Source organism: Ornithorhynchus anatinus, chromosome 7, assembly GCF_004115215.2.
Source record: "Ornithorhynchus anatinus isolate Pmale09 chromosome 7, mOrnAna1.pri.v4, whole genome shotgun sequence".
NCBI classification, from domain to species: domain Eukaryota; kingdom Metazoa; phylum Chordata; class Mammalia; order Monotremata; family Ornithorhynchidae; genus Ornithorhynchus; species Ornithorhynchus anatinus.
The window spans coordinates 59,603,268-59,629,725 of NC_041734.1; the positions used below are offsets into that span (position 1 = coordinate 59,603,268).

At 55.7% G+C, this 26,458-nt stretch overlaps 1 protein-coding gene across 5 annotated transcripts in view; it reads left to right on the forward strand.

Moving 5' to 3' along the window:
- The window catches only part of ATP2B4 (ATPase plasma membrane Ca2+ transporting 4), a 120,359-nt gene that overhangs the window by 71,508 nt on the left and 22,393 nt on the right, over positions 1-26,458 (forward strand). For all 5 annotated transcript variants that reach the window (XM_039912491.1, XM_039912489.1, XM_029068972.2 and 2 more), the window contains exons 3-15: positions 12,351-12,548; positions 13,572-13,829; positions 14,297-14,422; positions 15,124-15,249; positions 16,824-16,859; positions 18,398-18,553; positions 20,010-20,224; positions 20,569-20,811; positions 22,169-22,410; positions 23,673-23,907; positions 25,211-25,390; positions 25,919-26,006; positions 26,117-26,223. In XM_039912491.1, coding sequence (XP_039768425.1) covers positions 12,351-12,548; positions 13,572-13,829; positions 14,297-14,422; positions 15,124-15,249; positions 16,824-16,859; positions 18,398-18,553; positions 20,010-20,224; positions 20,569-20,811; positions 22,169-22,410; positions 23,673-23,907; positions 25,211-25,390; positions 25,919-26,006; positions 26,117-26,223 — 2,210 coding nt within the window. The remainder of the gene's footprint in view (positions 1-12,350; positions 12,549-13,571; positions 13,830-14,296; positions 14,423-15,123; positions 15,250-16,823; positions 16,860-18,397; positions 18,554-20,009; positions 20,225-20,568; positions 20,812-22,168; positions 22,411-23,672; positions 23,908-25,210; positions 25,391-25,918; positions 26,007-26,116; positions 26,224-26,458) is intronic.

A 26,458-nucleotide genomic window follows, 5' to 3' on the forward strand; every position in this document is an offset into this window, starting at 1 on the left:
CTGGCACATAGTAAGGGCTTAACAAATTCCATAATTGTTATTATTACTGTGGGCAGGGAACATGTCTACCAACTCTGTTGAATTGCATCGTTCCAAGCGCTTAGTACAGTGCTCTGCACACAGTAAGTGCACAAATACCATTGAAGATGATGATTGGAAGTCTTGAAGGGGACACTGGTTGGTTTATTGTGTGAATGGAGGTGATCTTCCAGAAATCTTTCTGGGTGTTTTGTTTTGTTTTTCTCCCCCTGCCCCCACACCTTTTGTTCAGGGCATTTGCCCCCTTGATGTCCCACCTGCATTCTCACTGCCCTCTGCTGTGAGGTGCACATGTGCATTCATTCATTCAATAGTATTTATTGAGCGCTTACCATGTGCAGAGCACTGCACTAAGCGCTTGGAATGTACAATTCGGCAACAGATAGAGGCAATCCCTGCCCATTGACGGGCTTACAGTCTAATTGGGGGAGACAGACAAAAACTATAGCAATAAACAGAATCAAGGGGATGTACATCTCATTAACAAAATAAATAAGGAAATAAAAGTATATACAAATGAGCGGACGAGCAGTAGACGGAGCCGCTGGGACATGCTACTTTGCCTGGAATGCCAGGCGGTAAAGAGGGACTAGGAACTTCTGGATTCAGATCTTTCCTCAAAGACTCCTCCTTCCTCTCGGGCTCTGTGCCCTGTTGATCCAGAATCCCAGGCATCCCACTCCAGTGGTGCAGAAAAGTGTGCAAATGTCTCACATCACCCCTCCATTCTGCTAGGAAAGGGACTCTCCCTCCCCCGACCCCTCCCACACCTCTGGGGAGATTCTGTTGTCCCTCTCCCATCGTTGTTGGGGTAGGAATACGGCCCGCTCCATCTGGGGCAGCCAGCTCAGCGGAGAATTTATTAGAAATAACTGAAGCTTGGGCAGGCGACTCAGGCGAAAGGAATTTCTCAACTTGAGGAGTTGGGGGGGGGGGGGGGGTGGAACAAACAGAGCATGGGAAGAATTGAAGACCGGTGTGGTGCCGGAGTGAGTCAGGCAGGCGGGGATCTTCTAGCAAGAACACTGAGTGAGTTGCTCCTTTTCAAGCCATTCTTGGGAGGGTGGAGGGGAAGAAGCTTCACAGCCAGTGGGGAATGATTGGAGTTGGGGAGGGGGAGAGTGATTTCATCAAGTTGAGTTGGCCCACTACAAATGTGTTTCCTGCCCCTGCCCTCTCCTTCACCCTAATCTTCCCCGCTCAGGGGATTCCATACCGCGTCCTGGGAATTCCCTGTCCCGGGCTCCAGTTTCCCGCCTGCAAACCGAATTCAACCCTCCTGCCGGCTCTGGAGGCGCGGCTCGGGGCTCAAGGTCCCTCTCCTTCCCCCAACCCTCCGAGGCTCCTCTCCCCGTACTTCTGCGAATGGAGGGGCAGGTGGTGGAGGTCAGTGGGATCTCTCAAGGCAGCGCTCACTTCGGTCTCCCAGGGAAGCGGAACTTTTTTTAGCTGAAGTGTGAGTGCTGGAGAATGCGACACCCTCTGAAGTGTGGAAATGGGCACGCATCACTGGGGAACCTGGCATATCAGGGGAGCTTTGGAGGATGGCTTTGCAGCTCAGCTGCCTGCTCTGCCATCGTCCCATTGGTTTGAAGTGGGGAAAGCCCATTCAATCAACCAGTCCTATTTACTGAGTGCTTACTATGTGCAGAATACTGTATTTATTGAGTGCGCTTGGAAGAGTATAATACTAATAATGGTGTCTGGCATTTGTTAAGTGCTTACTCTGTGCAAAGCACTGTTCTAAGCGCTGGGGGGGATACAAGATGATCAGGTCGTCCCACGTGGGGCTCACAGCCTTCATCCCCATTTTACAGATGAGGTAACTGAAGCTCAGAGAAGTGAAGGGACTTGCCCGAAGTCACACAGCCGACAAGTGGCAGAGCCGGGATTAGAACCCATCACCTCTGACTCCCAAGTCCATGCTCTTTCCACTAAGCCATGCTGCTTCTCAACAGAATCGGCAGATATGCTCCCCGTCCATACCAAGCTTTCTCCCAAAGCCTGCTCTTTGTGTAAAAGCGGAGATGATGCTTAAACCCTCCTCGGCCAAAGGCTTTATGACGACGAGGCTGCCTTTAGGAGGTTTAGAGCCTGGGAAAAAGACTGGGTGGGGCTTAAAGAGTAGTATGGAGAAGCAGCGTGGCTCAGTGGAAAGAGCACGGGCTCTGGAGTCAGAGGTCATGGGTTCGAATCTCCACTCTGCCACTTGTCAGCTGTATGACTGTGGGCAAGTCACTTCACTTCTCTGCGCCTCAGTTCCCTCATCTGTAAAGTGGGGATTAAGACTGTGAGCCCCGCGTGGGACAACCTGATTCCCCTGTGTCTACTCCAGCGCTCAGAACAGTGCTCTGCACGTAGTAAGCGCTTAACAAATACCAACACTACTGGAAAGAGACCAGTCAGGAGACCTAAACTCTAATCCCGGTCCGGCCGCTTGCGTGTTGTGTGACCTTGGACGAGTCACTTAACTGCTCTGTGCCTCAGCTTTCTAATCCGTAAAATGGAGATTTAAATGCAAAATCGTTCTCCAAAAACGTTGAGGGCATGTCACCCCACTCTTTTTGGAAAAAAGACTCCAGTGGTTACCCATCCACCTCCACATCAAACAAAACCTCCCCACTGTTGGCTTTAAAGCAGTCTACGACCTTGCCCCCTCTTACTTCCCCTCCCTACTCTCCTGCTACAACCCAGCCCACGCTCTTCGCTGCTCTAGTGCTAACCTTCTCACTGTGCCCCAATTCTGCCTGTCTTGCCATCAACCTCTGGCCCATGTCCTGCCTCTGGCCTGCAACACCCTCCCTCCTCAAATCTGACAATTACTCCCCCCCCCCACCACCTTAAAGGCTTTTTGAAGGCACATCTCCTCCAAGAGGCCTTCCCAGACTAGACTGACCCCCTCTTTCTTCGTCTCCCACTCCCTTCTGTGTTGCCCTGACTTGCTCCCTTTTGGTCTTCTCCCACCCCCCACCCCCAGACCCCTAGCACTTTGTCCAAATCTGTAATTTATTTCTATTGAGGTCTGTACCCCACCCCCACACTGTAAGCTTGTTGTAGGCAGAGAGTGTGTCTGTTTGTCGTTGTGTCGTACTCTCCCAAGAGCTTAGTACAATGCTCTGCACACAGTAAGTGCTCGATAAATACGATCGAATGAATGAAATACCTGTTCCTCCCCCCGGCAACCCTTTAGACCGTGAGCCCCGTGGGGGACGGACTGTGAGTGATCCGATCGTATTTCAGCCCAGTGGTTGGCATGTAGTAAAGCCCCTAACAGCTACCGTAATTATTAACTACTTACTAGAGGGAGGCACAGTAGTTTTGTTCCTTGAATTGTTAATAATAGTGTATCTGTTAAGCACGGATGCGCCAAGCCCTGTCCTAAGAGTTGGGGTAGATATGGAAAAATCAGATTGGATGCTATCCCTTGCCTCACACGAGTCTCACAGCCTTGGTGTGGGAGAGGGAGGGCACCCCCATTTTACAGGTGAGGAAACTGAGGCACAGATAAATGAAGTGGGTTGTGAAACCCAGGTCTCCCAACTCCCATTCCCGTGCCCTCTCCACGAGGCCAGGTTGCTACTATAGGTGTTTAAATTGTGGACCGGCTAAGGATGGGAGGCCTATATTTAGAGAATCAGTGTGGCTTAATGGCAAGAGCCCGGGTTTGGGAGTCAAAGGATGTGGGTTCTAATCCTGGCTCCGCCACTTGTCTGCCATGTGACCTTGGGTAAGTCACTTCTCTGGGCCTCAGTTACCTCATCTGTAAAATGGGGATTGAGACCGTGAGCCCCACGTGGGTGAATCTGATTTCCTTGCATCTACCTCAGCCCTTAGGACAGTGCTTGGCACATAGTAAGCACTTATGTCCTATAATTGTTATTATTATACTGAATGGCCTTGCTGATGGCCACGGTCATGGGGGGCCGACCGTCTCTTTGCCCCAAGCGGTCCTGTTGACAGCCTCTCTCTGATCCAGGATCTCCCTGCCCTAAAAGTCTGGAAGTTCTTTATTAATAACAATAATGATGGTATTTAAGTGCTTACTGTGGGCCAAGCACTGTTCTAAGCACTGCGGTAGAGAAGCAGCATGGCTCAGTGGAAAGAGCCTGGGCTTAGGAGTCATGGGTTCTAATCCCGGCTCTGCCACCTGTCAGCTGTGTGACTTCGGGCAAGTCACTTCACTTCTCGGGGGCCTCGGTGACCTCATCTGTAAAATGGGGATGAAGACGGTGAGCCCCATGTAGGACACCCTGCTGACCCTGTATCTCCCCCAGCGCTTAGAACAGTGCCTGGCACATAGCGCTTAACAAATACCAACATTATTATTACAAGGTAATAAAGTGGCCCGATGTGAGGCTCACAGGCAGGGATGGTCTCTCTCTGTGGCTGAATTGCCCATTCCAAGCGCTTAGTACAGTGCTCTGCACCTAGTAAGCACTCAATAATAATGATGGCACTTGTTAAGCGCTTATTAGGTGCCAAGCACTGTTCTAAGTGCTGGGGAGGATACAAGGTGAGAAGCAGCGTGGCTCAGTGGAAAGAGCCCGGGCTTGGGAGTCAGAGGTCATGGGTTCGAATCCTGGCTCTGCCACTTGTCAGCTGGGGGACTGTGGGCAAGTCACTTCACTTCTCTGGGCCTCGGTGACCTCATCTGTAAAATGGGGGGGTTCAGGGGGGTAAATCTCCCCCTGCGCTTAGAACAGTGCTCTGCACATAGTAAGCGCTTAACAAGTACTAACATTATTATCAGGTTGTCCTTTGTGGGGCTCCCAGTCTTCATCCCCATTTTACAGACGAGGTCACTGTGGCCCAGAGAAGTGACTTGCCCACAGTCCCACAGCTGACAAGTGGCAGAGTGGGGATTCGAACCCATGACCTTCTGACTCCCCAGGCCGGGCTCTTTCCACCGCGCCGCGCCGCGCCCCTTCATTCAAATGCTACTGAATGAATCCCCATTTTAGAGACCGAGGCGCAGCAGTGAAGGGACTTGACCGAGGTCCCCCGCCCCGGCCAAGAAGCGGCGGAGGCGGGATTGAGGGCTTGGCCCGGCGCTGGGCGCCCCCCGTACGGGCTCACTAAAGGGGAAAGAAGGAAGGGAAGGGAGGCAGGCAGGAAGGAAGGATGGATGGATGGGGAGACAGGCCGTTGCGCCTCCCGCGGCCTCGCCCTCATGGCTGACGGCCAAGGGCCGGGCGGGGCCTGCTCAGGGCGCGCGGGCGGTGCCGCGCGGGACTCCCTTCTCTCCCCCCCGCCTCCCTCCCTCGCGCTCGGCCCCTCCCTCCCTCGCGCTCGGCCCCTCCCTCCCTCGCGCTCGGCCCCTCCCTCCCTCGCGCTCGGCCCCTCCCTCCCTCGCGCTCGGCCCCTCCCTCCCTCGCGCTCGGCCCCTCCCTCCCTCGCGCTCGGCCCCTCCCTCCCTCGCGCTCGGCCCCTCCCTCCCTCGCGCTCGGCCCCTCCCTCCCTCGCGCTCGGCCCCGCCCCTTCCCTCGGCCCCGCCCCTTCCCTCGGCCCCGCCCCTTCCCTCGCGCTCGGCCCCTCCTTCCCCGTTGTCCCTGCCCTCCCCGCTCGGCCCCTCCCTCTTCCTCCTCGCTCGGCCCCACCCTCCCAGTCCCCCCTCTCTCGGCCCCGCCCCCTCCTCCATGCGCGGCCCCTCCTTCTCCCTCGCGCTCGGCCCCGCCCTCCCCGCCCCCTTCCTCACTCGGCCCCGCCCTTCCCCCCCCTTAATAATCATTCATTCATTCATTCAATCGCATTCATTGAGCACTGACTATGTGCAGGGCACTGGACTAAGCGCTTGGAATGGACAATTGGGCAACAGCTAGAGACCATCCCTGCCCATTGACGGGACGACAGTCTAATCGGGGGAGACAGACGGACAAAAACAAGACAACTTAATCACGAAATAATAATAATAATGATGTTGGTATTTAAGCGCCACTCTGTGCAGAGCACTTTCTAAACGCGGGGGGGGGGAGATCCAGGGAAATCAGGTTGCCCCACGTGGGGCTCCCAGCCTTCATCCCCAGTTTACAGATGAGGTCAGTGAGGCCCAGAGAAGAGAAGTGACTGGCCCACAGTCTCGCCGCTGACAAGTGGCGGAGGGGGGATTCGCACCCATGACCTCTGACTCCCCGGCCCGGGCTCTTTCCCCTGAGCCTCGGCCCCGCCCCCTCCCTCGCGCTCGGCCCCGCCCCCTCCCTCGCGCTCGGCCCCGCCCCCTCCCTCGCGCTCGGCCCCGCCCCTCCCTCGCGCTCGGCCCCGCCCCCTTCCCGTCCCCTCCCCCCACGTGGCCGAGGCCCCCCGGGGGGAGGGGGAGCGAGCCTCGCCGCGGTGCATGCCGGGAGCCGCTGGAAGCTGCTCTGAACTCTTAAGGTGGCGCTAGTAGGATCCCCCGTGGAAACTTAAGGTGGAACCCCGAGTAGCAGGGTGCTACAAATAACGATGGTGTTGGTTAAGCGCCTACTGGGGGCCAGGCACTGTACTAAGCGCCGGGGCGGCAGCGTGGCTCAGTGGAAAGAGTACGGGCTTTGGAGTCAGGGCTCATGAGTTCGAATCCCAGCTCTGCCACTTGTCAGCTGTGTGACTGTGGGCAAGTCACTTCTCTGTGCCTCAGTTTTCTCATCTGTAAAATGGGGATTAAGACTGTGAGCCCCACGTGGGACAACCTGACTCCCCTGTGTCCACCCCAGCGCTTAGAACAGAGCTCTGCACATAGTAAGCGCTTAACAAATACCAACATTATTATTATTAAGCCCATCGTCTTGCAGACCTTGGCCCACATGGGGCTCAGTCTCGATCCCCGTTTTGCAGATGAGGTAACCGAGGCCCCGAAAGGAAAGTGACTTGTCTGAGATCACACAGCAGACAAGTGGCAGGGCTGGGATTGGAACCCATGACCTCCGACTGCCAAGCCCGGGCTCTTGCCACTAAGCCACGCTGCTTCTCAAACGGCAGAGCCGGGACTAGAAAGCAGGCCCTTCGGACTCACGGGCCGGTGCTCTATCCATTAGGCCAAACTGCTCCTTATTTAGTGGTGTTTTTTGAGCACTTCATGTAGGCAGAGCACTGGGAGAGTATAATAGAGTGATCCCTGTCCTTAGGGAGATTTATAATCTAGCAGAGGAGACAGGTGTTAAATTACAGGCAGGGGAAGCAATGGAGAATACAGATATGTCCGTAATTAAATCAGGCATCGTCCCCGTCCTACAAAGGCTTAAATCAGGTACAATCCTTGTCCCATGCAGAACTCACAGTCTAAAGGAGAACTAGTATCGAATCGCCATTTTACGGGTGAGGAAATTGAGGCACAGAGAAGCGACTTGCCCATGGTCGTACGGCTGGCAAGAAACTTAACTTCTCCTGTATCTCAGTTACCCCGATAAAACGGGGATTCAGACCGCGAGCCCCATGTGAGACACGGACTGGGTCCAACCTTGCGTGACGATGATGGCATTTAAGCGCTTACTGTGTGCAAAGCACAGTTCTAAATGCTGGATCTCTCCCAGGGCTTAGTAAAGTGCCTGGCATGTAGTAGACACTTAGCAAATACCATGAAAAAGCAGTGGGCAGTTGGCTCCCAGTGGGCAACTGGCTCTTTTCTCGCCGTTCTAAGGGCTGAGGGTGCGCTCGGTGCAAGTTCACCCCTGGAGGGGGAGGGAATGCTGGCTGGTGGAAGTGCCATCCGAGTTTCCCGCTTAACCGCCCCCAACCTCCTTCTCTACTAGCCCGGGCCAGTCTCCCAAAGCTGGCCGTGATGTTATTCTAGACCGTGAGCCCGTTGGGCAGGGGATTATCTCTGTTGCCGCCCTCGACCCCTGGGCCCCGTCCTCCCGCTGTCCTGGAACGCCCTCCCTCCTCACCTCCGCCAAACTCTCTTCCCCTCTTCAAAGCCCTACTGCGAGCTCACCTCCTCCAAGAGGCCTTCCCAGACTGAGCTTCCCCTTTTCCCTCTGCTCCCTCTGCTCCTCCCTTCCCCTCCCCTCAGCTAAGCCCCCTTTCTCCCCCCTTTCCCTCTGCTCCTCTCCCTTCCCCTCCCCTCAGCGCTGTGCTCGTCTCCTCATTTGTACAGATTTTTATTACCCTATTTATTTTGTCAATGGGACGTACATCCCCTTGATTCTATTTATTGCTATTGCTTTTGTCTGTCTCCCCCGATTTGACTGTAAGCCCATCAATGGGCAGGGATGGCCTCTATCTGTTGCCGAATTGTCCATTCCAAGCGCTTAGTACAGTGCTCTGCCCATAGTAAGCTCTCGATAAGTACTATCGAATGAATGAATGGTGGTGTCCTACATCCTGAGCCCCAGGGGAGGGAGAGAGAGCAAAGCTGGATCCCGCCCACTGGCACGCCATCCCCACTCACCAAGGGCTGCCCTGCTTGAGGTCAAGGTGCCCTGCCTTGGGCACTCTTTTCCCAGGCTCTTGCCTCCCTTTTAAACTTGGAAGCAGATTCTCGGGCCGGGAACTGCTGGGAAGGAACCCGGCTTTGCCTAATGCGCTGTGGTCCGACTCTACCTTCCACAGAGCTCAGCTGCACCACACGCAGCCCAGACCCCTGAATACCGAGGGGCTGCCCAGGGGTCCCCGGCACACCTGCCAACCACCATTCATTCGTTCGTATTTATTGAGCGCTTACTGTGTGCAGAGCACTGTGGGAGAGCACGGTACAACAATAAACGGGTTCGTTCCGTGCCTACGCCGCCCTCTGCCATACCCTTCAAGGACTCTCTCCTGTGCCCAGGTCTCGGGGTTTAGGGAACTTCACCCCTTCTCAAGGCTTTCAGCAGCCTTTATTCCCTCAATCAATGGTATTTATTGAGCGCTTACTGTCTGCAGAGCACTGTGCTAAGCACTTGGGAGAGTGCAACAGAATTAGCAGACATATTGAGTTTAGCGTGGAACCCATTTCCCCTGTTTTGTGCAGATAGAGAATAGTGATTATCACCTGCAATCAGGCTCTCCCCCAGTAAAACCGCACGGCGTAGTGAATTGAGCACGGGCCTGGAAATCAGACCGTCATGGGTTCCAATCCTGGCTCCGCCACTTGTCTGTTCTGTGACCTTGGACTAGTCACTTCACTCCTCTGTGCCTGTTACCTCATTTGTAAAAGGGGGATTGAGACTTTGAGCCCCACATGGGACAGGGACTGTGTCCAACTCGATTTGCTTGTATCCATCCTAGCGCTTAGTACAGTCCCTGGCACATAGTAAGCACTTAACAAATACCTTCCTTATTATTATTATTTCTCAGGGCTGGCTGGAGGATCCCCCCCTCCTGGTCTGTTAAGCTCTTTAAGCTCTTCAGAGATTCCAGCTTAATGGTGTCGCTACTGGTCAGGGACTGCCGATACTCCCCTGAGGCTGGGCCCGTGTAAGGAGGGGTTCAGAGTGGCTGATCTGGGGTTCTGAGTATCTGAGAGTTCAGGAAAGGACAAAAGCTGGGTTTTGAGGGCCCTTTCCCAAGTAGCGTGGCTCAGTGGAAAGAGCACGGGCTTGGGAGTCAGGGGTCATGGGTTCAAATCCCAGCTCCGCCACCTGTCAGCCGTGTGACTGTGGGCAAGTCACTTAATGTTGGTATTTGTTAAGCACTTACTATGTGCAGAGGACTGTTCTAAGCGCTGGGGTAGATACAGGGTCATCAGGTTGTCCCACGTGGGGCTCACGGTCTTCATCCCCATTTTACAGATGAGGGAACTGAGGCACCGAGAAGTGAAGTGACTTGGCCACAGTCACACAGCTGCCAAGTGGCAGAGCCGGGATTCGAACCCATGACCTCTGACTCCCAAGCCCGTGCTCTTTCCACTGAGCCACGCTGCTTACTCAGTTACCCCATCTGTATCTACCCCAGCACTTAAAACGGTGCTCTGCACATAGTAAGCCCTTAACAAATACCAACTTTTTTTTTTTTTGACGTTCCCCCCCCCCCCCCCCCCCACTGTTCACTCTCTCTCCTCTGGTTCACCTCCGCTTAGGAAGCTCCTTGCGGTTGACTCCTGCCCTGAGCGCAGGCTAGTTTTCAGGGTGCCAGCCGGGTGCCCCCTGGGATGAGGGGCTCACTCCGATGGCACCCTGCCCCAGGCTGTTGGGAGCCCACAAAACCGCTCAGTGCCTGCCCAGCTTGTGTCCGATTCATGGCTAATTTGCTGAAGCGCGTAAACAAGTGGATGAGAGCCAACTGTTGTTAATTGCTACTTTGGGTGGGTGGGCTTTTTTTTTAATAAAATCGCAGCTGTACTGGGGCCTAGTGGGAAGGGGGCAGTTTGCTGTCCATCTTTCTTCCTCTAGTTCTCCTGGCTCCCCTTGGGAGGAGGCTGAGTGCGTCAACCAATCAATCAATGGTATTTATTGAACACTTACTACACGCAGAACACTGTATTAAGCACTTAGGAGAGTACAATACAACAAAGTAGGTAGACAGGTTCTCTGCCCACAAGGAATTTACCTATGTAGAGGTCAAGACTCAAGGCCAAGAGGGCCGCTAATATAATGAACTGTGCTGGAATTTGTGGCCTCTGTCCTAGGGGGTCGCCTACCAGCTTTGGGAGGACTTTTACTCCCTGTTCCTTTTCTCCCTCACCAGGTTCTTGCTCACCAATCAATGGCATTTATTCACTTTTTTAAAATGGTATTTGTTAAATCCTTGCTATGTGCCGGGCACCGTATGAAGCGCCGAGGCAGATATAAGAAAATAAGGTTGGATAGAGTCCGTGTCCCGCATGGGGCTCACAGTCTTAATTCCCATTTTACAGATGAGGTAACTGAGGCACAGAGAAGTGACTTTCCCAAAATCACACAACAGACAAGTGGTGGAGCCAGGATTAGCACCCAGGTCCTTCTGACTCCCAGGCCTGTGCTCTCTCCACTAGACCGTCCTTACTATCGAAAGCTTACTATGTGTCAAGCGCTGTACTGAGCGCAAGGAAGAGTACAGTGCATCGGAATTAGCAGGAATGTACCCTGCCCAAAACGAGCTTATAGTCAGCAAGTTTGGGTTTTCTCTGGAGCAGGTTAGGGGAAGACCTGGCTGAAGGCTCCTCAACTCGGTGGTTCATTCTTTTGGCTTCTCACACCCCCCTAAGTTTCGTGCGCTTGGGACTCTGAGAAAAGAAGCAGTTCCGTGGGATGGTGGTGTTCCTGGTCTGGAACTGAGCTCCATCCCTGAGGTTGCTGAAACTCTTACCAGAAGGTCCAGTTTGATTGGGCCAACCAGAGTGGCTGCGGCCCTGAGGCAAGGGACTGGCCAAAATGGCATGAGGGTCTTTGCTAATCTTAAATTTCTAGGATCCTTGGGGAAGGATGACAATCGGAGGTCCCCATCGGATGCTGCTCACCGAGTCCCCTTAATCAGTGGTGTTTACTGAAGGTGTTTACTGTGTGCAGAGCACGGTACTCATGATGATGATGATAATAATGGTATTTAAGCGCTTACTCTGTGCCAAGCACAAACAGATGGGGTTGGACACAGTCCCTGCCCCACATGGGGCTCACAGTCTCAGTCCTCATTTTGCAGATGAGGTGACTGAGCACAGAGAAGTTAAACGTCTCGCCCGAGATCACACAGCAGACAAGTGGCGGAGCAGGGATTAGAACCCACGACCTTCTGCCTCCCAGGCCCGTGCTCGGAGAGTTCAATACGTGGAGTTGGCAGATACGTTCCCTGCCCACAAGGAGCTTACGTTCTAGAGGGGGAGATGGACATTAATATAAATATCTCGTCTATCTTGCCGCCGACCTCTCGCCCACATCCTGCCCTGACCTGGAACGCCCTCCCTCTTTATATCCGACAGACCGTCATGTTCCCCTCCCTCAAAGCCTTATTGAAGACATCATTTCCAAGAGACCTTCCCCGGCTAGTTTCTCATTTCCTCTTCTCTCACTCCCTTCTGCGTCACCTTTGCGCTTGAATTTGCACCTTTTATTCACCAACTCCCTCAGGCCCGCAGCATTTCTGTATCCAGATCCATAATTTATTTATTTATATTAACGCCTGTCCACCCCTCTAAACCGTCAGCTCATTGTGAGCAGGGAACGTGTCTACCAACTCTGTTATATTGTACTCTCCCAAGCGCTTAGTACAGTGCTCTGCACATAGGAAATGCTCAATAAATGCGATTGGTCGATCGATAAATTACGGATATGTACAGCGCTCGTTGTGGGCGGGGATTGTCTCTCTGTTGCTGTGTTGTACTTTCCAACTGCTTAGTACAGTGCTCTGCACACAGTAAGTGCTCAATAAATACAATTGAATGAATGAATGAAGATATGCTCCTTACTCTTGCCCTCTCTCTCTTCTTCTCCCCCGCCACCCCCATCCAGGTCTTTCTGGGAACCCCTCGGACCTGGAGAAACGCAGACAGGTGTTTGGCCAGAACTTCATCCCTCCGAAAAAGTCAAAGACGTTCCTGCAGTTAGTGTGGGAGGCCCTGCAGGATGTCACGCTCATCATCCTGGAGATTGCAGCTATCATCTCGCTGGGCCTGTCCTTCTACCACCCCCCCGGGGGGGACAATGAGCGTAAGTGGAGGGGCTCCCCAGGCCAGCGGACCCTCGGCTGGACCCAGCCGCTGCTCGGGAAATCCCTGCGGCCGGCGCCCCCCGAGAGCTTCGCCGAGGAGGGCCGGGGGTGCCCTTCCCGCGTGGTATTCATTCATTCAATCATTATTGAGTGCTTACTATGTGCAGAGCACTGTACTAGGCACTCGGAATGTACAATTTGGCAACAGATAGAGACGATCCCTGCCCGTCGACGGGCTTATGGTATATCAGTCCGACGCCCGGGGCATCTGTTGCCAAGGAGTTTCCCGCTCCTATTTTTAATATTTTAAGTTACCGCTCCCGTGATGTGATGGTTGATCTTTGTCTTCCTTTTTCTCACCCATTAATCAGCTTCCCCCCACCGGGGGAAGCGAGAAGACCTGGAGCCGGGGGGAGGGGAGGGGAGGGGTATGAAGGTGGTCCTGGAGAACCTTGCCAGTGATTGGGCAGAAAGGAGCCCCCACATGGCCTGACACCCTTGCCCTTGAGAGGGGAGGGCAGGGCACAACTCACCGGGGAGGTTGGGGGGGCTCTGGGAACCTTCTAAATTACAACTGGCCTGCAGCAAGTTGAAAGTTAGGCAAGTGGAAAAGATGCAGCTTCAACCCTTTGTCCCTCAAGGACCAGGCTTGTTGGAATATTAATCAGTGGTACTTAATGAGCCCTAAGAGCTTGCAAGAGTGCACAGAGTTGGTAGATAAGTTCTCCGTCCACTACGAGTTTACAGGCTACTTGCAGGACGGAGATTGGCATCTGTGGCCGTAACCTGCCCAACTAGGAGCTCCGCCGATGCTTTTGGCGGGGGGTCTGAAGAGCAGGTGTGAAGAGTGGGGGAGGCACCTTTTACAGAGGATGGGTGGATGCCTAGTGACACCTGGCTTGGAGCAAGTGGGGCCGGGGGTTTGTGGAGACTCAGACCGTCCTCCCTGCAACGACGGAGAGGGGTACCTGTCTTCCGACTCACGGTTCCCTCTTCCTCCATGCTCCCCGCTCCCACGGCAGTGTGTGGCCAGACGTCGTCCGGGGTGGAGGACGAGGGGGAGTCCCAGGCTGGCTGGATCGAGGGGGCGGCCATCCTGTTCTCGGTGATCATCGTGGTGCTGGTGACGGCCTTCAACGACTGGAGCAAGGAGAAGCAGTTCCGGGGGCTGCAGAGCCGCATCGAGCAGGAGCAGAAGTTCACCGTCATCCGCAAGGGCCAGGTCATCCAGCTGCCGGTGGCCGAGATCGTGGTGGGCGACATTGCCCAGATCAAATACGGTGAGAACCTGCCATCCGTGTGGGTGGTCCCGTTACCGCCCCGCCCCTCTGTGGGCCTGCCTTGCCCTGTGCTGGGAATAAGGTGGTGGGGGCGGGCATCTGGAGGGAAGGATGGGAGCGGGGACCTGTCAGGTCCAAGCAGGAAGCCGTCCCGCCCCCGGAGCCACAGGGGCATCGGGAAGCTGGCTCTCCTGCCAGCTAGGAACACCTGAACCCTGCCGGTTCCTCAGAGTGGCTTGTAGAGGGGCTTTTGAGGAGGGACCCCGCTTCTGCATTCATGAAACTCTGTCTTTGGAGTTGCGGAGGGTGGTGGAAGGGGTCGGTCTTGGGTCCCACCTCAGGACCTCGGGCCACTGCCCAGCAGAATGGGCCCGGGGTCAGAGAAACCTCCCGAGGGAAGTCTGAGGGGAGACCAGAGGAGCTGAGACGGCGCTCTTAGTCCCCCGGCTCCCTCCTCCCCCACGCAGGTGACCTGCTGCCGACAGATGGAATCCTGATCCAGGGCAACGACTTGAAAATCGACGAGAGCTCCCTGACTGGAGAGTCGGACCAGGTCAAGAAATCCTTAGAAAAGGATCCCATGTTGCTGTCAGGTGAGGCTGTGGGGTGGTCTTCCCTTTTCCTTCACTGTTCACCCCCACCTTCGAGGTCCAGGCTGGGGGAAACTGTCTCCGTGGACCCTTCTCTCCCCGTTCCCCCTCCTCCCCCCGGGGTGGAGCTGCTGCCCCCTCACCCGGCTGCCGGGCCACCTAAGGAGGAGTCGGGGCTGAGACCCCCACATCTCGAAGGCCCTGCCCTGGCATCCGTCCCCCCCTCCTTTTAACCAGTAGTAACAGGCACAGAGAAGTTATGTGACTTGCCCCAGGTCACACATAAGATAAGTGGAACAGTCAGGATTATAACAATATTATTAATAATAATGGTATTTAAGTGTTTATTATGTCAAGCATAGTTCTGATCGCTGGGATAGATGCAAGTTAATCAGGTCAAACACAGTCCCTGTCCCACACAGGGCTTGCAGTTTAAGTAGAAGGAAGAGCAGCTATTGAATCCCCGTTTTACAGATAAGGTAATTGAGGCACAGAGGGGTCAAGTGGGTTACCCAAGGTCACCCAGCAGGCCAGTGGCGGAGCCAGGAGGAGACCCCAGGTCTCTCAACTGCCAGGCCTGGGGTCTTTCCACTAAGCCACGCTGCTTCTCATAGCTTTTGGTACAGGTGAGCTTGGCGGGGAGGGGGCTTGATGTGTTCCCCCGCCTTGAGCCATTTGGGAGCCAGGGTCTGGACTCTCCTCAGGCACCCACGTCATGGAAGGGTCCGGTCGGATGCTGGTGACCGCCGTGGGCATCAACTCCCAAACTGGAATCATCTTCACCTTGCTGGGAGCTGGCGAGGGGGACGAGGAGAAGAAAGTGAAGAAAGGTAAGGGGTGCTCAGAGAAGGGGTCTGGTGCTCCAGCCCTTCCTCCAGACTGTGCCTCTCGCAGCTCCGGGGAGGAAGGCCGAGAGGGTAGCGGGAGGCCGCCGGCCCGGAGGAGCGGAGGCAGACCACACGGCTCTCCGGCCTCATCTGGCGAGTCCGAGGAGGGAGGATGGGCTCAGGGGAGCACTCTCCGACGACGACGATCAAGTGGGAGTCGAGACCGTTCCAACGCGTGTCAGTGAACTGGCAGAGCCGTCCCTTGCGGTCCCCAGGCACGACTGCCGGGAACCGCCTTCCAGCCTCCAGATGAAGCTGAGTCTCTGCCCCGGGATAGGGTGTAGGGATGTCAAAGATGGCAGTGGACTATTAAACTTGTCAAGAGCCTTCTGGTGTCAACCGGCAGTTCCCAGCTGCTCTCCCCACTGGCGGCCGGGGAATAGGTCCTCGCTCCTGCCCCGGGACGGACAGGCCTATCCCCTTGAGCCTCGGGCCACCGGCTGAGTGGAAACCAAAGCCTGGGGAGGAAGAGACGCTGACCTGCCTCTGGGCTACCTCTCGTCTCCTGAGGGAGAGGAGTCGGATCGGGGGTGGGTGTCAAGGCAGCCTCGGCTTGCGTGGAGGGCCCATCGGTGGGGACCCGCTGTGGGTGTTGGGGACCCTCAGGGTCCGAAGCGGAGCTGTGCCGGGCGTGTCCAAGGTTGGCGTCTGCCAAGATTTCCATCTGCCTGGCCAGAAGAGCTTCGCCACCCTCCCGCTCTGGTCCCTGCTTGCCAGAGGCCCACGTCTCTGGGAGCGGTCTGGTGGAGCTAGGGGGTCAGGCACCGTGTCGTCTGCGTGAGGGCCTCCGTTCGGGCCAGGGCTTCTGACCCGGGGCTACAGAGGTGTAGGAACCTGGTGTGGGCCCTCACTCGACCTGAATGGCCCACGAGACCCCAGCAAGCAAGAAGAGTCCCACTCCGGACCTGGGATTCTTCTCTTCTCTTGTCCCAGGAAGAAGAGAAGTGGTGTGAGCATGTGTGTACATAATGATGATAATCATTGTATTAGATAAGCCCTTACTATGTGCAAGGCCCTGTAACGAGCGCCGGGGTGGATACAAGCAAATCAAGTTGGACACCGTCCCTGTCCCATATGGGGCTCACAGTCTCGATTCCCGTTTCACAGATGCGGTAACTGAGGCGCAGAGAAGTAAAGTGAGTTGCCCGAGGTCTCACGGCAGCCAAGTGGCGGAGCCGGGATTAGATCCGTGACCTTCTGACTTCGAGGCCCGTGCTCTGTCCACTACACCATGCTATATGCTACGTGGTAATAGGGAGGGAGGGATGAGGATGACCCATTCTCCATTCCAAGGGTCACCACGAGCCACTGATGTCATACACAAGAGGGGGCGCACATGTGAGTTTTTTCCTTTCTGTTCCCTCGCACTTGGCTCAACAGCAAAGTAACCTGGCCGCTGGTCTTCCGGCTCTCTCCCCTGGCTTCCAGGGCCCTTGGTGGAGCGAACTCCTATGTCTCCTGAAAAACCAGTTTTCATCCGAGGGTCTCCACCCCTTTTTTCTTTCTTGTTTGAACAGGTAAAAAACAAGGAGCCCCCGAAAATCGCAACAAAGGTAACCTTCCCCCTTCCCGAACAGCTCCATTCAGGCTGCCCGACATTTCTTCCCCCCTCCTCGTTCTCTCCCTCTTTGCCATTCGTCTGTTCTCTTCGTCTCTGGCAGGGTGTCCTGCGTCGTCGTACAGAGGAGGGTGCAGAGATTTGGGGCTCCTCACACTCACCCCAGTCTGTTAGGGGTCACAGCATCCGCCCCCGATCCCGCTGTTGCCTTGGAGAGGCCAGCGGAGGCATTTTGCAGGGAAGAGGGAGGATGTGGGAGTCTCCTCCTCGGAGCCAATACCGCCATGGAATCTTCTTCCCCAAACCCTTCCCTCGCTCTCCAGAGTTTAACCGTACGTGATCCAGAACTGCTGCTCGTTGCCAAAACTTGGGGGCTCCGACAAGGGGATGGGATGAAAGGGAGGCAGAGCTTCGTGGGAGCGGAGGTTGGGAACCCGCGATCACTACAAGCCTCCTCTGCCGGTTCAGATTTCCGTTCCAGGCAGTGTAGAGAGCCCCGTCTGTGCACCCTCTCGCCTCCTCGCCGTCCGTCTCCCTCTCCAGTCTGACACCCGTTGTTTCTTTCTGGTGGTCGTGTTTCCGTCCCTCCTCTGTCCCGTCTGTGAGTCCGGTGGAGGCCTCCCCATGGGGCAGGGCGGGAGGGTGAGTTCTCTCCCTGGCGCCAGGGACGGTGAGTTCTCTGAAGTAATCTCGCTGCAATCTTAAAAATAAAGCCGTCACCATCGTCGGAGATCCAGGGCTAAGAGGAAGCAATTAACTCTATTTTTGGTCCTTTTCACCCCAAAGTTAAGATAAAATGTTTGCTGACGTGTTCTGTCTCTCTCGCTCTCTTGTGTATACTTTCTCTCTCTCTCTCTCTCCCTCCCTCTCTGTGTGTCTCTCTCTCTTTCCCCCACCGCAGCCCACGCCCATCCACCTTGGTCTCTAGTTCTCTACCCTATTCCAGTTTCTGAAACAGGTCTGGGCACCAGACCTCTGATTGCCGCTGAATTTATTCAGCACTCCCCACCCCAGCTGGGCATAAGAAGGGACCCTCTGTATTTTTAAGAGGCAGCTGGTGGGGAGCGAGGTGGGTCCCTTTTGAGCCTGATTTGGGGGTTGGGGGCTTTGGAGGGGGGAGCATTTCAGGATGATTCCCAGGGCAAACCTGCCAGCCTCTGACATCTAAGCCAGAGCTGCTCAACCACCATGGACTTTGGCTTCTCTGAATGATTTTTAAAAAGGAGATTCAAGGGACTCCTTTCTGCTAGAGTAATTCTGGCTCCGATAGCCACAGGGAGCCAGAAAAACCGGCAGTTGGCAAATCTCTTACTTAAAGTTTCCTCCGTGCCACCCTGGTCCCTCCTAAGGCCCAAACCAAACCTCCAAAGTGGAGGAGAGGCAGAATCTGGGCCTAGAATCAATCTTCTAGATGCTTCCTTGGCATCTCAGCCTCCACCCGCCGCCCCTCACCATGCTGCTAGCTCCACACCCCGACCGAGATCTTTTGTAAGTGGGGGTTGTGTGTGTCTGTGTTTTCCTTCCTGATTCCAGCCAAAACCCAGGATGGCGTGGCCCTGGAGATACAGCCGCTGAAGAGCCAAGAAGGGGTAGAGAATGAGGAGAAGAAAAAGACCAAAGTTCCCAAGAAGGAGAAGTCCGTGCTGCAGGGCAAGCTGACGCGCTTGGCAGTTCAGATTGGGAAAGCAGGTGAGTAAGAGCAACGAGGATCTTCTAACTCCCCTAGTGCTTAGTCCAGTGTGTATTACACTCAATAAAGGCAGTTCTTATTATCATTACTTGAAGGATGGGAAGATCTAATGACTCTCCACTCTGCACCACCAGAGTGGTTTTTTTTCTTCTATTGTATTTGTTAGGCTCTTACTATGTGTCAAGCACTGTTCTAAGCGCTGGTGTAGATAAAAAGTTAATGAGACCGGACACGGTCCTTATCCCATATGGAGCTCACAGTCAAGTAGGAGGGAGAACAGAGATTAAATCACCATTTTGCAGTGATTTAAATTAAGTAACTTGCCCAGAGTCACATAGCAAACACGTGGCAGAGTCGGGATTAGAGCCCAGGTCCTCTGGCTTCCAGGCCCGTGTTCTATCCACTAGACCATGTTGCTTCCCAAGAGATCCAAAGAAACAGGTGGACGCTACTGGAAGTGTTCAAGTTAGAGAGCGAGAGGCACACGCATTTAAAATAAACCTACTCTATCTTATCTATTAGAATGCAATGTCCATGCCCTGGTCCACTAGATTGTAAGGTCCTTGAGAGGAGGAACTATATCCGTCAACTCTACTGTATTTTACTTTCCCAAGAGCTTTGTACAATGTTCTGCGTACAGTGAGTGCTCAGTAAATACCATTGATTGGTCATGTGCACCTGTAATCAATAGTAAGTATATTATTGAATAATATTTTTATGGTATTTGTTAAGGACTTGCTCTGGGTCAAGTACTGTTTGAAGCACTAGGGATAGATACAAATTTATTAGGCCGGGTGCGGTCCCTATCCCACATGGGGCTCACAGTCTAGGAGGGAGAATGAGGAACGAATCCCCATTTTGTAGTCGAGGAAACTGAGGAACAGAGAAGTTAAGGGACTTGCCTAAGGTCACAGAGCCGGCAAGTGGTGGGACCGGGATTAGGACCCAGGACCTCTGGCTCCCAGGCCTGTGCTTTATCCACTAGGCCATGTTACTTCCCAATCATTGCGGTATTTGTTAAGCGTTTACTTTGTGCTAGGCGCTGTCCCAGGCGCTAGGGTAGATATACGAAAATCTGATCGGAGAGTCCCTATACGAAAGTCCGATCAGACAGGATCACCGTCTAAAAGGGATTTTGAGGGATTTTATTCCCCTTTTACAGATGAGGAAATCGAGGCCCAGAGAAGCGAAGAGACTTGCCCAAAGTCACGCACTAGGCAGATTGGAAGAGCCGGGTCTCAAACTCGGGTCTCCCGACATTAAGATGTCGGAATGAGATCCCAAGGGAGGTTGTCAGACTCTCTTACTGGAGATGATTACAAAACTAGACCCCCTCCTGTCAGGACTGGTTTGGCACCCTCCTGCTTGGAGACAAGAAAACAGGCCCGTAGTGACCTCGCCGGCTTAGGGTCCAGGCAAGGCTCGGGCTCACGGAGGCTTCTGTTCCTCGGGCAGGTCTGATCATGTCGGCGGTCACGGTGATCATCTTGGTGCTGTACTTTGTGATCTACACTTTCGGGGTGCAGGGCCGGCCTTGGCTGGCAGAGTGTACCCCCATCTACATCCAGTACTTCGTCAAATTCTTCATCATCGGCGTCACCGTGCTGGTGGTGGCCGTGCCTGAGGGCCTGCCGCTGGCCGTCACCATTTCACTGGCCTACTCGGTCAAGGTGAGGAGGGAGCCGGTGGGGGGCGGGGGGTAGGGAGCAGGGGGCCGGGGCAGCCGTCCTTCGGCTCCTTGGAAACAGGGCTAGGGTGTGGTGACTGCAGAAAGGAAGGGGGGGAACATCTCCCCGCCCATTCCCCGACCTCTGGGCGGCACAGATTCCATTGGCACTCCTGGTAGGGCTGCCTAGCAACTTGTGGTAAGGAGGATGCGGTCTGTTAGAGCGTGGGGAATTTTCAGTGGTAGATACAGAAACGATAGCCTATTTGGGTGGGGGGTACGCGGGGGCGGTGTATGTGGTTGTTTTAGCCCAGCTAATGACACTCTTCTTCCCTCCGCCTCTGGCAGAAAATGATGAAGGACAACAACCTGGTGAGACACCTGGACGCCTGCGAGACGATGGGCAACGCCACGGCCATCTGCTCGGACAAGACCGGGACGCTGACCATGAACCGCATGACGGTGGTGCAGGTTTACCTGGGAGACGCCCATCACCGGCAGATCCCGGACCCCGAGAGCATCCCCTCCAAGATCCTGGACCTCGTCGTCAATGGCATCGCCATCAACTCGGCCTACACTTCCAAGATCCTGGTGGGTTTCCCCCGGAAGCCGTCTCCTGGGCCGGGGAGGAAGCCCCTCTGTGGCCCCGGGACCCCCGGTGCTCGGTGCTGCCTGGCTGAGAGGAGAACTTCCTCTTCCCGTCCCCACTACCGGGACCGCGCGAGGGAAGTCGTGAGGCCCACACGTGGGCTGGCCCACGACGTGCTGGGCTGGGAAGCAGTGTGGCCAAGTGGGTGGAGCGCGGACCTGGGAGTCGGAGGACCTACGTTCTAAACCCAGCTCTGTCGCTTGTCTGCTGTGTAACCTCGGTCAAGTCACTTCCCTTCTCCGTGCCTCGGTCACCTCATCTGTAAAAGGAGCGTCAGGGACAGGGTCTGTGTACGACCTGATTAACTTGTTTCCAGCCCAGCACTTCGAACAGTGCTTCACGCGTAGTAAGCGCTTAACAAGTTCCATAATTATTAGTAATTATCTGGCACTCTGCTGAGTTGACCCAGACTGAATCCATCAATTTATTTATTGAGCGCTTACTTTCTGCCGAGAACTGCACTAAGCGCTCGGCGGAATATAATATGACACGTTCCTTGCCCACAGGGAGCTCCCAGTGGAGCGGGCAAGACGGGCGTTAAATAAGTGAATTACAGGGTGAGCTGTTGGATGCCCCGATAGCTTCCTCTCACCCCCTCACCCCCGTTTTAGAGCATTTGAGGCCACCGGGGCCTCGGTGTGGTCTCTCACGTCTCCGGACCGGTAACGGCCACGGGCCTCACTCCTAGGAGGGGGAGATGGGGGGGTTGCTGCCCGTGGAGAAACGGAGCAGCACGGATCCCTGCAGCACATAGGAAATACAACTCCCAGAAACCAATGGAAACCACTGTTACCGGAACCCTCCAGAAGCGAGTCTCTGGTAGGCTCGGGCCCTGACTGGACTTGGACTTCACGGTCCAGGTCTACGTTCCAGCAGGCCAGAACTGGGGCAGATAAGTGTGGGTCTCCCCCATTTGCAGCCCGTTTAAGGGTCTAGGCTGGGTGGGAGTCATGAGGCCCAGAAGGAGGCGTAATGTGGTATGGGGGAGAAGGGTCAACCGTGATGAAAGGATGGTGCATGGCATCGTGGGCTAGGGAAGGGCCTGCTTGACTGGGGCCAGCCCCTCCCTTCGCTCCCCAGTCGTATGACCCCTCTCCTCAGGGGAATGGGAGAGCCCCGTGTGTGCCAACTGGGATGGTGGAATCTCCAGCCAGGCAAGAGGGAAGGAGAGCAAGGAGCAGGGAGTGCCCTGGGTTCACTTCTTCGCAATCCAGGGAGGACGCCGTCCTCTCTCCGTGCCCCCGGGCTCCTCCCTCCGTCACCGGCCCCAAGCGCGTCTGTCTCTTTCTCCCCTTCCAGCCCCCGGAGAAGGAGGGGGGACTGCCCAGGCAGGTGGGCAACAAGACGGAGTGCGCCCTGCTGGGCTTCGTCTTGGACCTGAAGCAGGACTACCAGGCCGTCCGCAGCGAGGTGGCGGAGGAGAAGCTCTACAAGGTGTACACCTTCAACTCCGTGCGCAAGTCCATGAGCACCGTCATCCAGACCCCGGAAGGCGGCTTCCGCATGTACAGCAAAGGGGCCTCGGAGATCCTCCTGCGCAAGTGAGGGCTCCTTCCCCGTCCCTCCCCGGGGACCGTCTAGGGGTGCAGGGGCCTCGGGGCTTTAGCCTCGGTTCCTCTGGGCCTCAGTTACCTCAGCTGTAAAATGGGGATTAAGCCCCACGTGATCCAAGCTGATTAACTCGTAGCTAGAACGGTGCTTGGCACAGAGTAAGTGCTGAACGAGTAACCGGCCTTTTTGTGAGCCAGCCACCACCCCGGGGCATGAAAGGCTGACTCTAATGATTCTTACGGATAAAAGTAATAATAATAATGGTATTTAAGTGCTTACTCTGTGTCAGTCGCCGTTCTAAACGCTGAGCGATGTTGTTCCTTCTGACGGGAAAGGAAGCGACAGATCGGACTGGTAGAACTCTTTATACCTTTGTGCCTTCTGGCTGCGCTGACTCCTGCTGTGTTTCTTCCTGTCTGTGGGCACCTCCCTCATTTCCCCTCCATTCTTCCTCCTCCCCGTTTCCTTTCCAAGTCATGGGCCAGCGCCCGGATCCCGGACCCGGCTTCTAATTCCGGATCCCAGACCCCGGTTCTCATCCTCAGCTCTGCCGCTTGTCGGCTGCGTGACTGTGGGCGAGTCACTTCACTTCTCTGTGCCTCAGTCACCTCATCTGTAAGGGGATTGAGATCGTGAGCCCCTTGCGAGACATAGATTGTGCCCAACCTGATCAACCTGTGTCTAGAACGGTGCCTGGCACAAAGTAAGTGCTTAAATACCTGTGCTTAAAGTCTCTCTCTTGGCTTGACCCCCTCCCCTTGCCGGGTTTCGTCTGTTTTGCTTAGCATCCTTTCTGTCGCCGCCTCTTCAGTGGATCTGGACCATTCTTGTCTATCTAGTCCACGTGGTGACCAGTGTTTGAGTGGGTCTTTCCTTTTATCGCTGACCTCACCTATTCCGGTTGATTTCTCGTACACGTCTCCCGGTGGTCTGGACTAACGGATGGGAGGAGGAGGAGCACAGGCCCCGGACGATGGATGCCGACCAGAGGGGGAGGAGGAGAGCGTCTGTAGGCCGGGAGGGAACTCAGCTCGGGCCCGAGCGGGCACGGACGTCACCTGCAGGTGACGCCTCCGAGAAGGGAGACGGAGAGAAGGTCCGCTCCAAGATACGGAGTTCCCCGGCCGGTGGCGACCCTGCCAGAGTGGGAGATGCGTATGCTGGCCGCCAGAGTGACTCTTGATTCGGCCAACCGAGAGGGCGGGTGAGCCTCCCTCCGGTGTCTGAGCAGTTGACCTCTCGCCCCGGCCAGGTGCACCCGGATCCTGGACAAGAAAGGAGAACCCCGGATCTTCAAGAGCAAGGACCGGGACGAGATGGTGCGCAAGGTGATCGAACCCATGGCCTGCGACGGGCTGCGCACCATCGGCATCGCCTACCGGGACTTTGCCCCGGGGTCCGAGCCCGACTGGGACAGCGAGAACGAGATCCTCTCCGACCTCACCTGCATCGCCGTGGTGGGCATCGAGGACCCCGTGCGCCCTGAGGTGAGCTGAGAATCCGGGTGCCTCCCCTCCCCCCACCCCGCCACCCACCGGGAGGCTGAGGCTGGGGGAAGGGGATGAGGAGGAGCCGACCCGCCCCCTCTCCGCACCACAGCCGGGCCTGGGGTAGTGGGAGGAAGATCTGGTGGAGAAGAGCCTCGCGTCAGCCTGGCATGAAGTCACTTGACTCTGAGTGAGTGAGGAGGTGGAGCATGGGCCTGGGAGTCAGAGGACCTGGGTTCTAATCCTAGCTCCGGTCATTAGATACCATTAATTGGGGCAAGCCGCTTCACTTCTCTGTGCCTCAGTTTCCTCCTCTAGAAGATGGGGAATAAATACCAGTTCTCTCTCCTACTTAGACTTTGCACCCCAAGTGGGACAGAGACTGTATCTAACCCGATTATCTTGTAGCTATCCCAGCGTTCGGTGCTTGGCACCTAGCAAGCGCTTAGCACTTAGGGGAGCAGCGTGCTTAGTGGACAGAGCACGGGCTTGGGAGTCAGAGGACGTGGGTTCTAATCCCGGCTCCTCCCCTCGTCTGCTGTGTGACCTTGGACAAGTCACTTCTGTGCTGGAAAATAGGAATTAAGACTGTGAGCTCCACATGGGACAACCTGATGACCTCGTATCTACCCCAGGGCTTAGAATAGTGCTTGGCCCATAGTAAGCACTTAAATACCATCACTATCATTATTAGTAGTAATAACATGCCACAGTTGTTATGTTTAGTAGTTTGTAGAACGGAGGGGCAGCTGGAAGTTGGGAAAGAGGGCTTGCTCCTGACAATACTGGCAGATAGGATGGACAGAGAGCTCTGATTATTCCTAACACTTGATGACGTGAGATTCGTTGAAAACAGTCTCTGGACCACAAGGGGCTCGAAGCCAAAAAGGACGGGGGACAGACACATAGACTAATGAGAACATAATCCACACGTTAAGAAAACGGCTCAACAAGTCGGCACTATCAGCGGTAAAGTTTCGGAAGAGTTCATCAAGGAATAGATTGGGTGTATTGCCCTTTGAGGCGAAAACCAGTGTTGGAAATTTCCATAGGGTTCTGAGTTGAGAAGTAGCTTCCACCTACCCTCCGCTCCTGAAAGGGGAAGGGCTTCTCTCATTAATGGTGGGAGTGGGGGGTTTGGGGCTGCCCCGTGGACCCCAGACCCCGATGTGGGAAGCTTCAGGGTGTACTGATCCAAGGCCCGGCACCAGTCCCCTCCCCCAGTACTCAACCGTAGCCCTCGGGTGCTGCCGATCGGTCCAAAAGCAGACGACTCCATCCGCCCCCCTCCCCTCACCCGCAGGTGCCCGACGCCATCACCAAGTGCCAGCGTGCGGGGATCACCGTCCGCATGGTAACCGGCGATAACATCAACACGGCCCGGGCCATCGCCACCAAGTGTGGTATCCTGCTGCCCGGGGAGGATTTCCTGTGCCTGGAAGGAAAAGAGTTCAACCGCCTCATCCGCAACGAGAAGGGCGAGGTGGGTACAGGGGTGGAGCCCTGCCTGGCTACGGTTGGGCACCTTGACCCTGGGGTCTCCTCCCGTCGGGCCCCACCACCAAACTCCGGTCGGGACCCGGGTGTGCTCAAAGGAGGCAGGAAGGGCTTGGCACATCAGAACCGTCTCTGCAGGGACCCATCCAGGGTGCTGGGGGAAGGGTGGAGGAGAGAGCAAAATAGGTGGTCACCCGTGTGACCCTTGGCTTCTCATGGCTTCCCCACCAATCCTCTGCCAAGAACCCTTCGCAAAGAGGTAAGGTGGACTGGCTTGCCCTGCCCACCTCCGGGTGCAGGAGACAAGAGGTGCCAAGGAGGCCTCGGGGAAAGCCGTGAAGGACCCCAAACCGGAGTCAAGCCTGGACCCTCAGGAGTCGGCTAGAGTATCTCCCTAGGAAGCTGGGGTGGCCGGGGAGGAGCCCCAGGGCGCTGGGGCGGAATGGACCGAGGAGAAGACTTTCCGGGCTGCCCGCTTCTCCCGGGCTGACCGGGGTGATTCTGTTCTCGGCAGGTGGAGCAGGAGCAGCTGGACAAGATCTGGCCTAAGCTGAGGGTATTGGCCCGTTCCTCCCCGACTGACAAGCACACGCTGGTGAAAGGTGAGGCCGGAGGGGCACGCCCCGGGGCCGGGGCTAGGGTGGCCCCGGGCTAAGGCGGGGTCCGACCCTGGCTGCCGCTCACTCTTCCCTGTGACCACGCGTACCCGCAGGCATCATCGACAGCACCGTGGGGGAGCAGCGGCAGGTGGTGGCCGTCACCGGCGACGGTACCAACGACGGGCCGGCTCTGAAGAAAGCTGACGTCGGCTTTGCCATGGTAACGAGCGGGCGCGCTGACCGACTCTTTGTTGAGCAGGCTGGGGGCTCCCAGGACCTCCACCCTCACCCTTCCTTAGCTCTGAGCAGGCCCTCTGTCTGCTAGTTTCCTCGGGGGCAGGGGTTTCGGTGGAACTGGTCAGAGCAAAGGAAACAAGTGACCACCTTCGGGGCCGCGGTAATCCTGCTTTGCTGTGGAGGTTTGCCAGGGGGTACGGTGACTCAGAGCGGGTCAG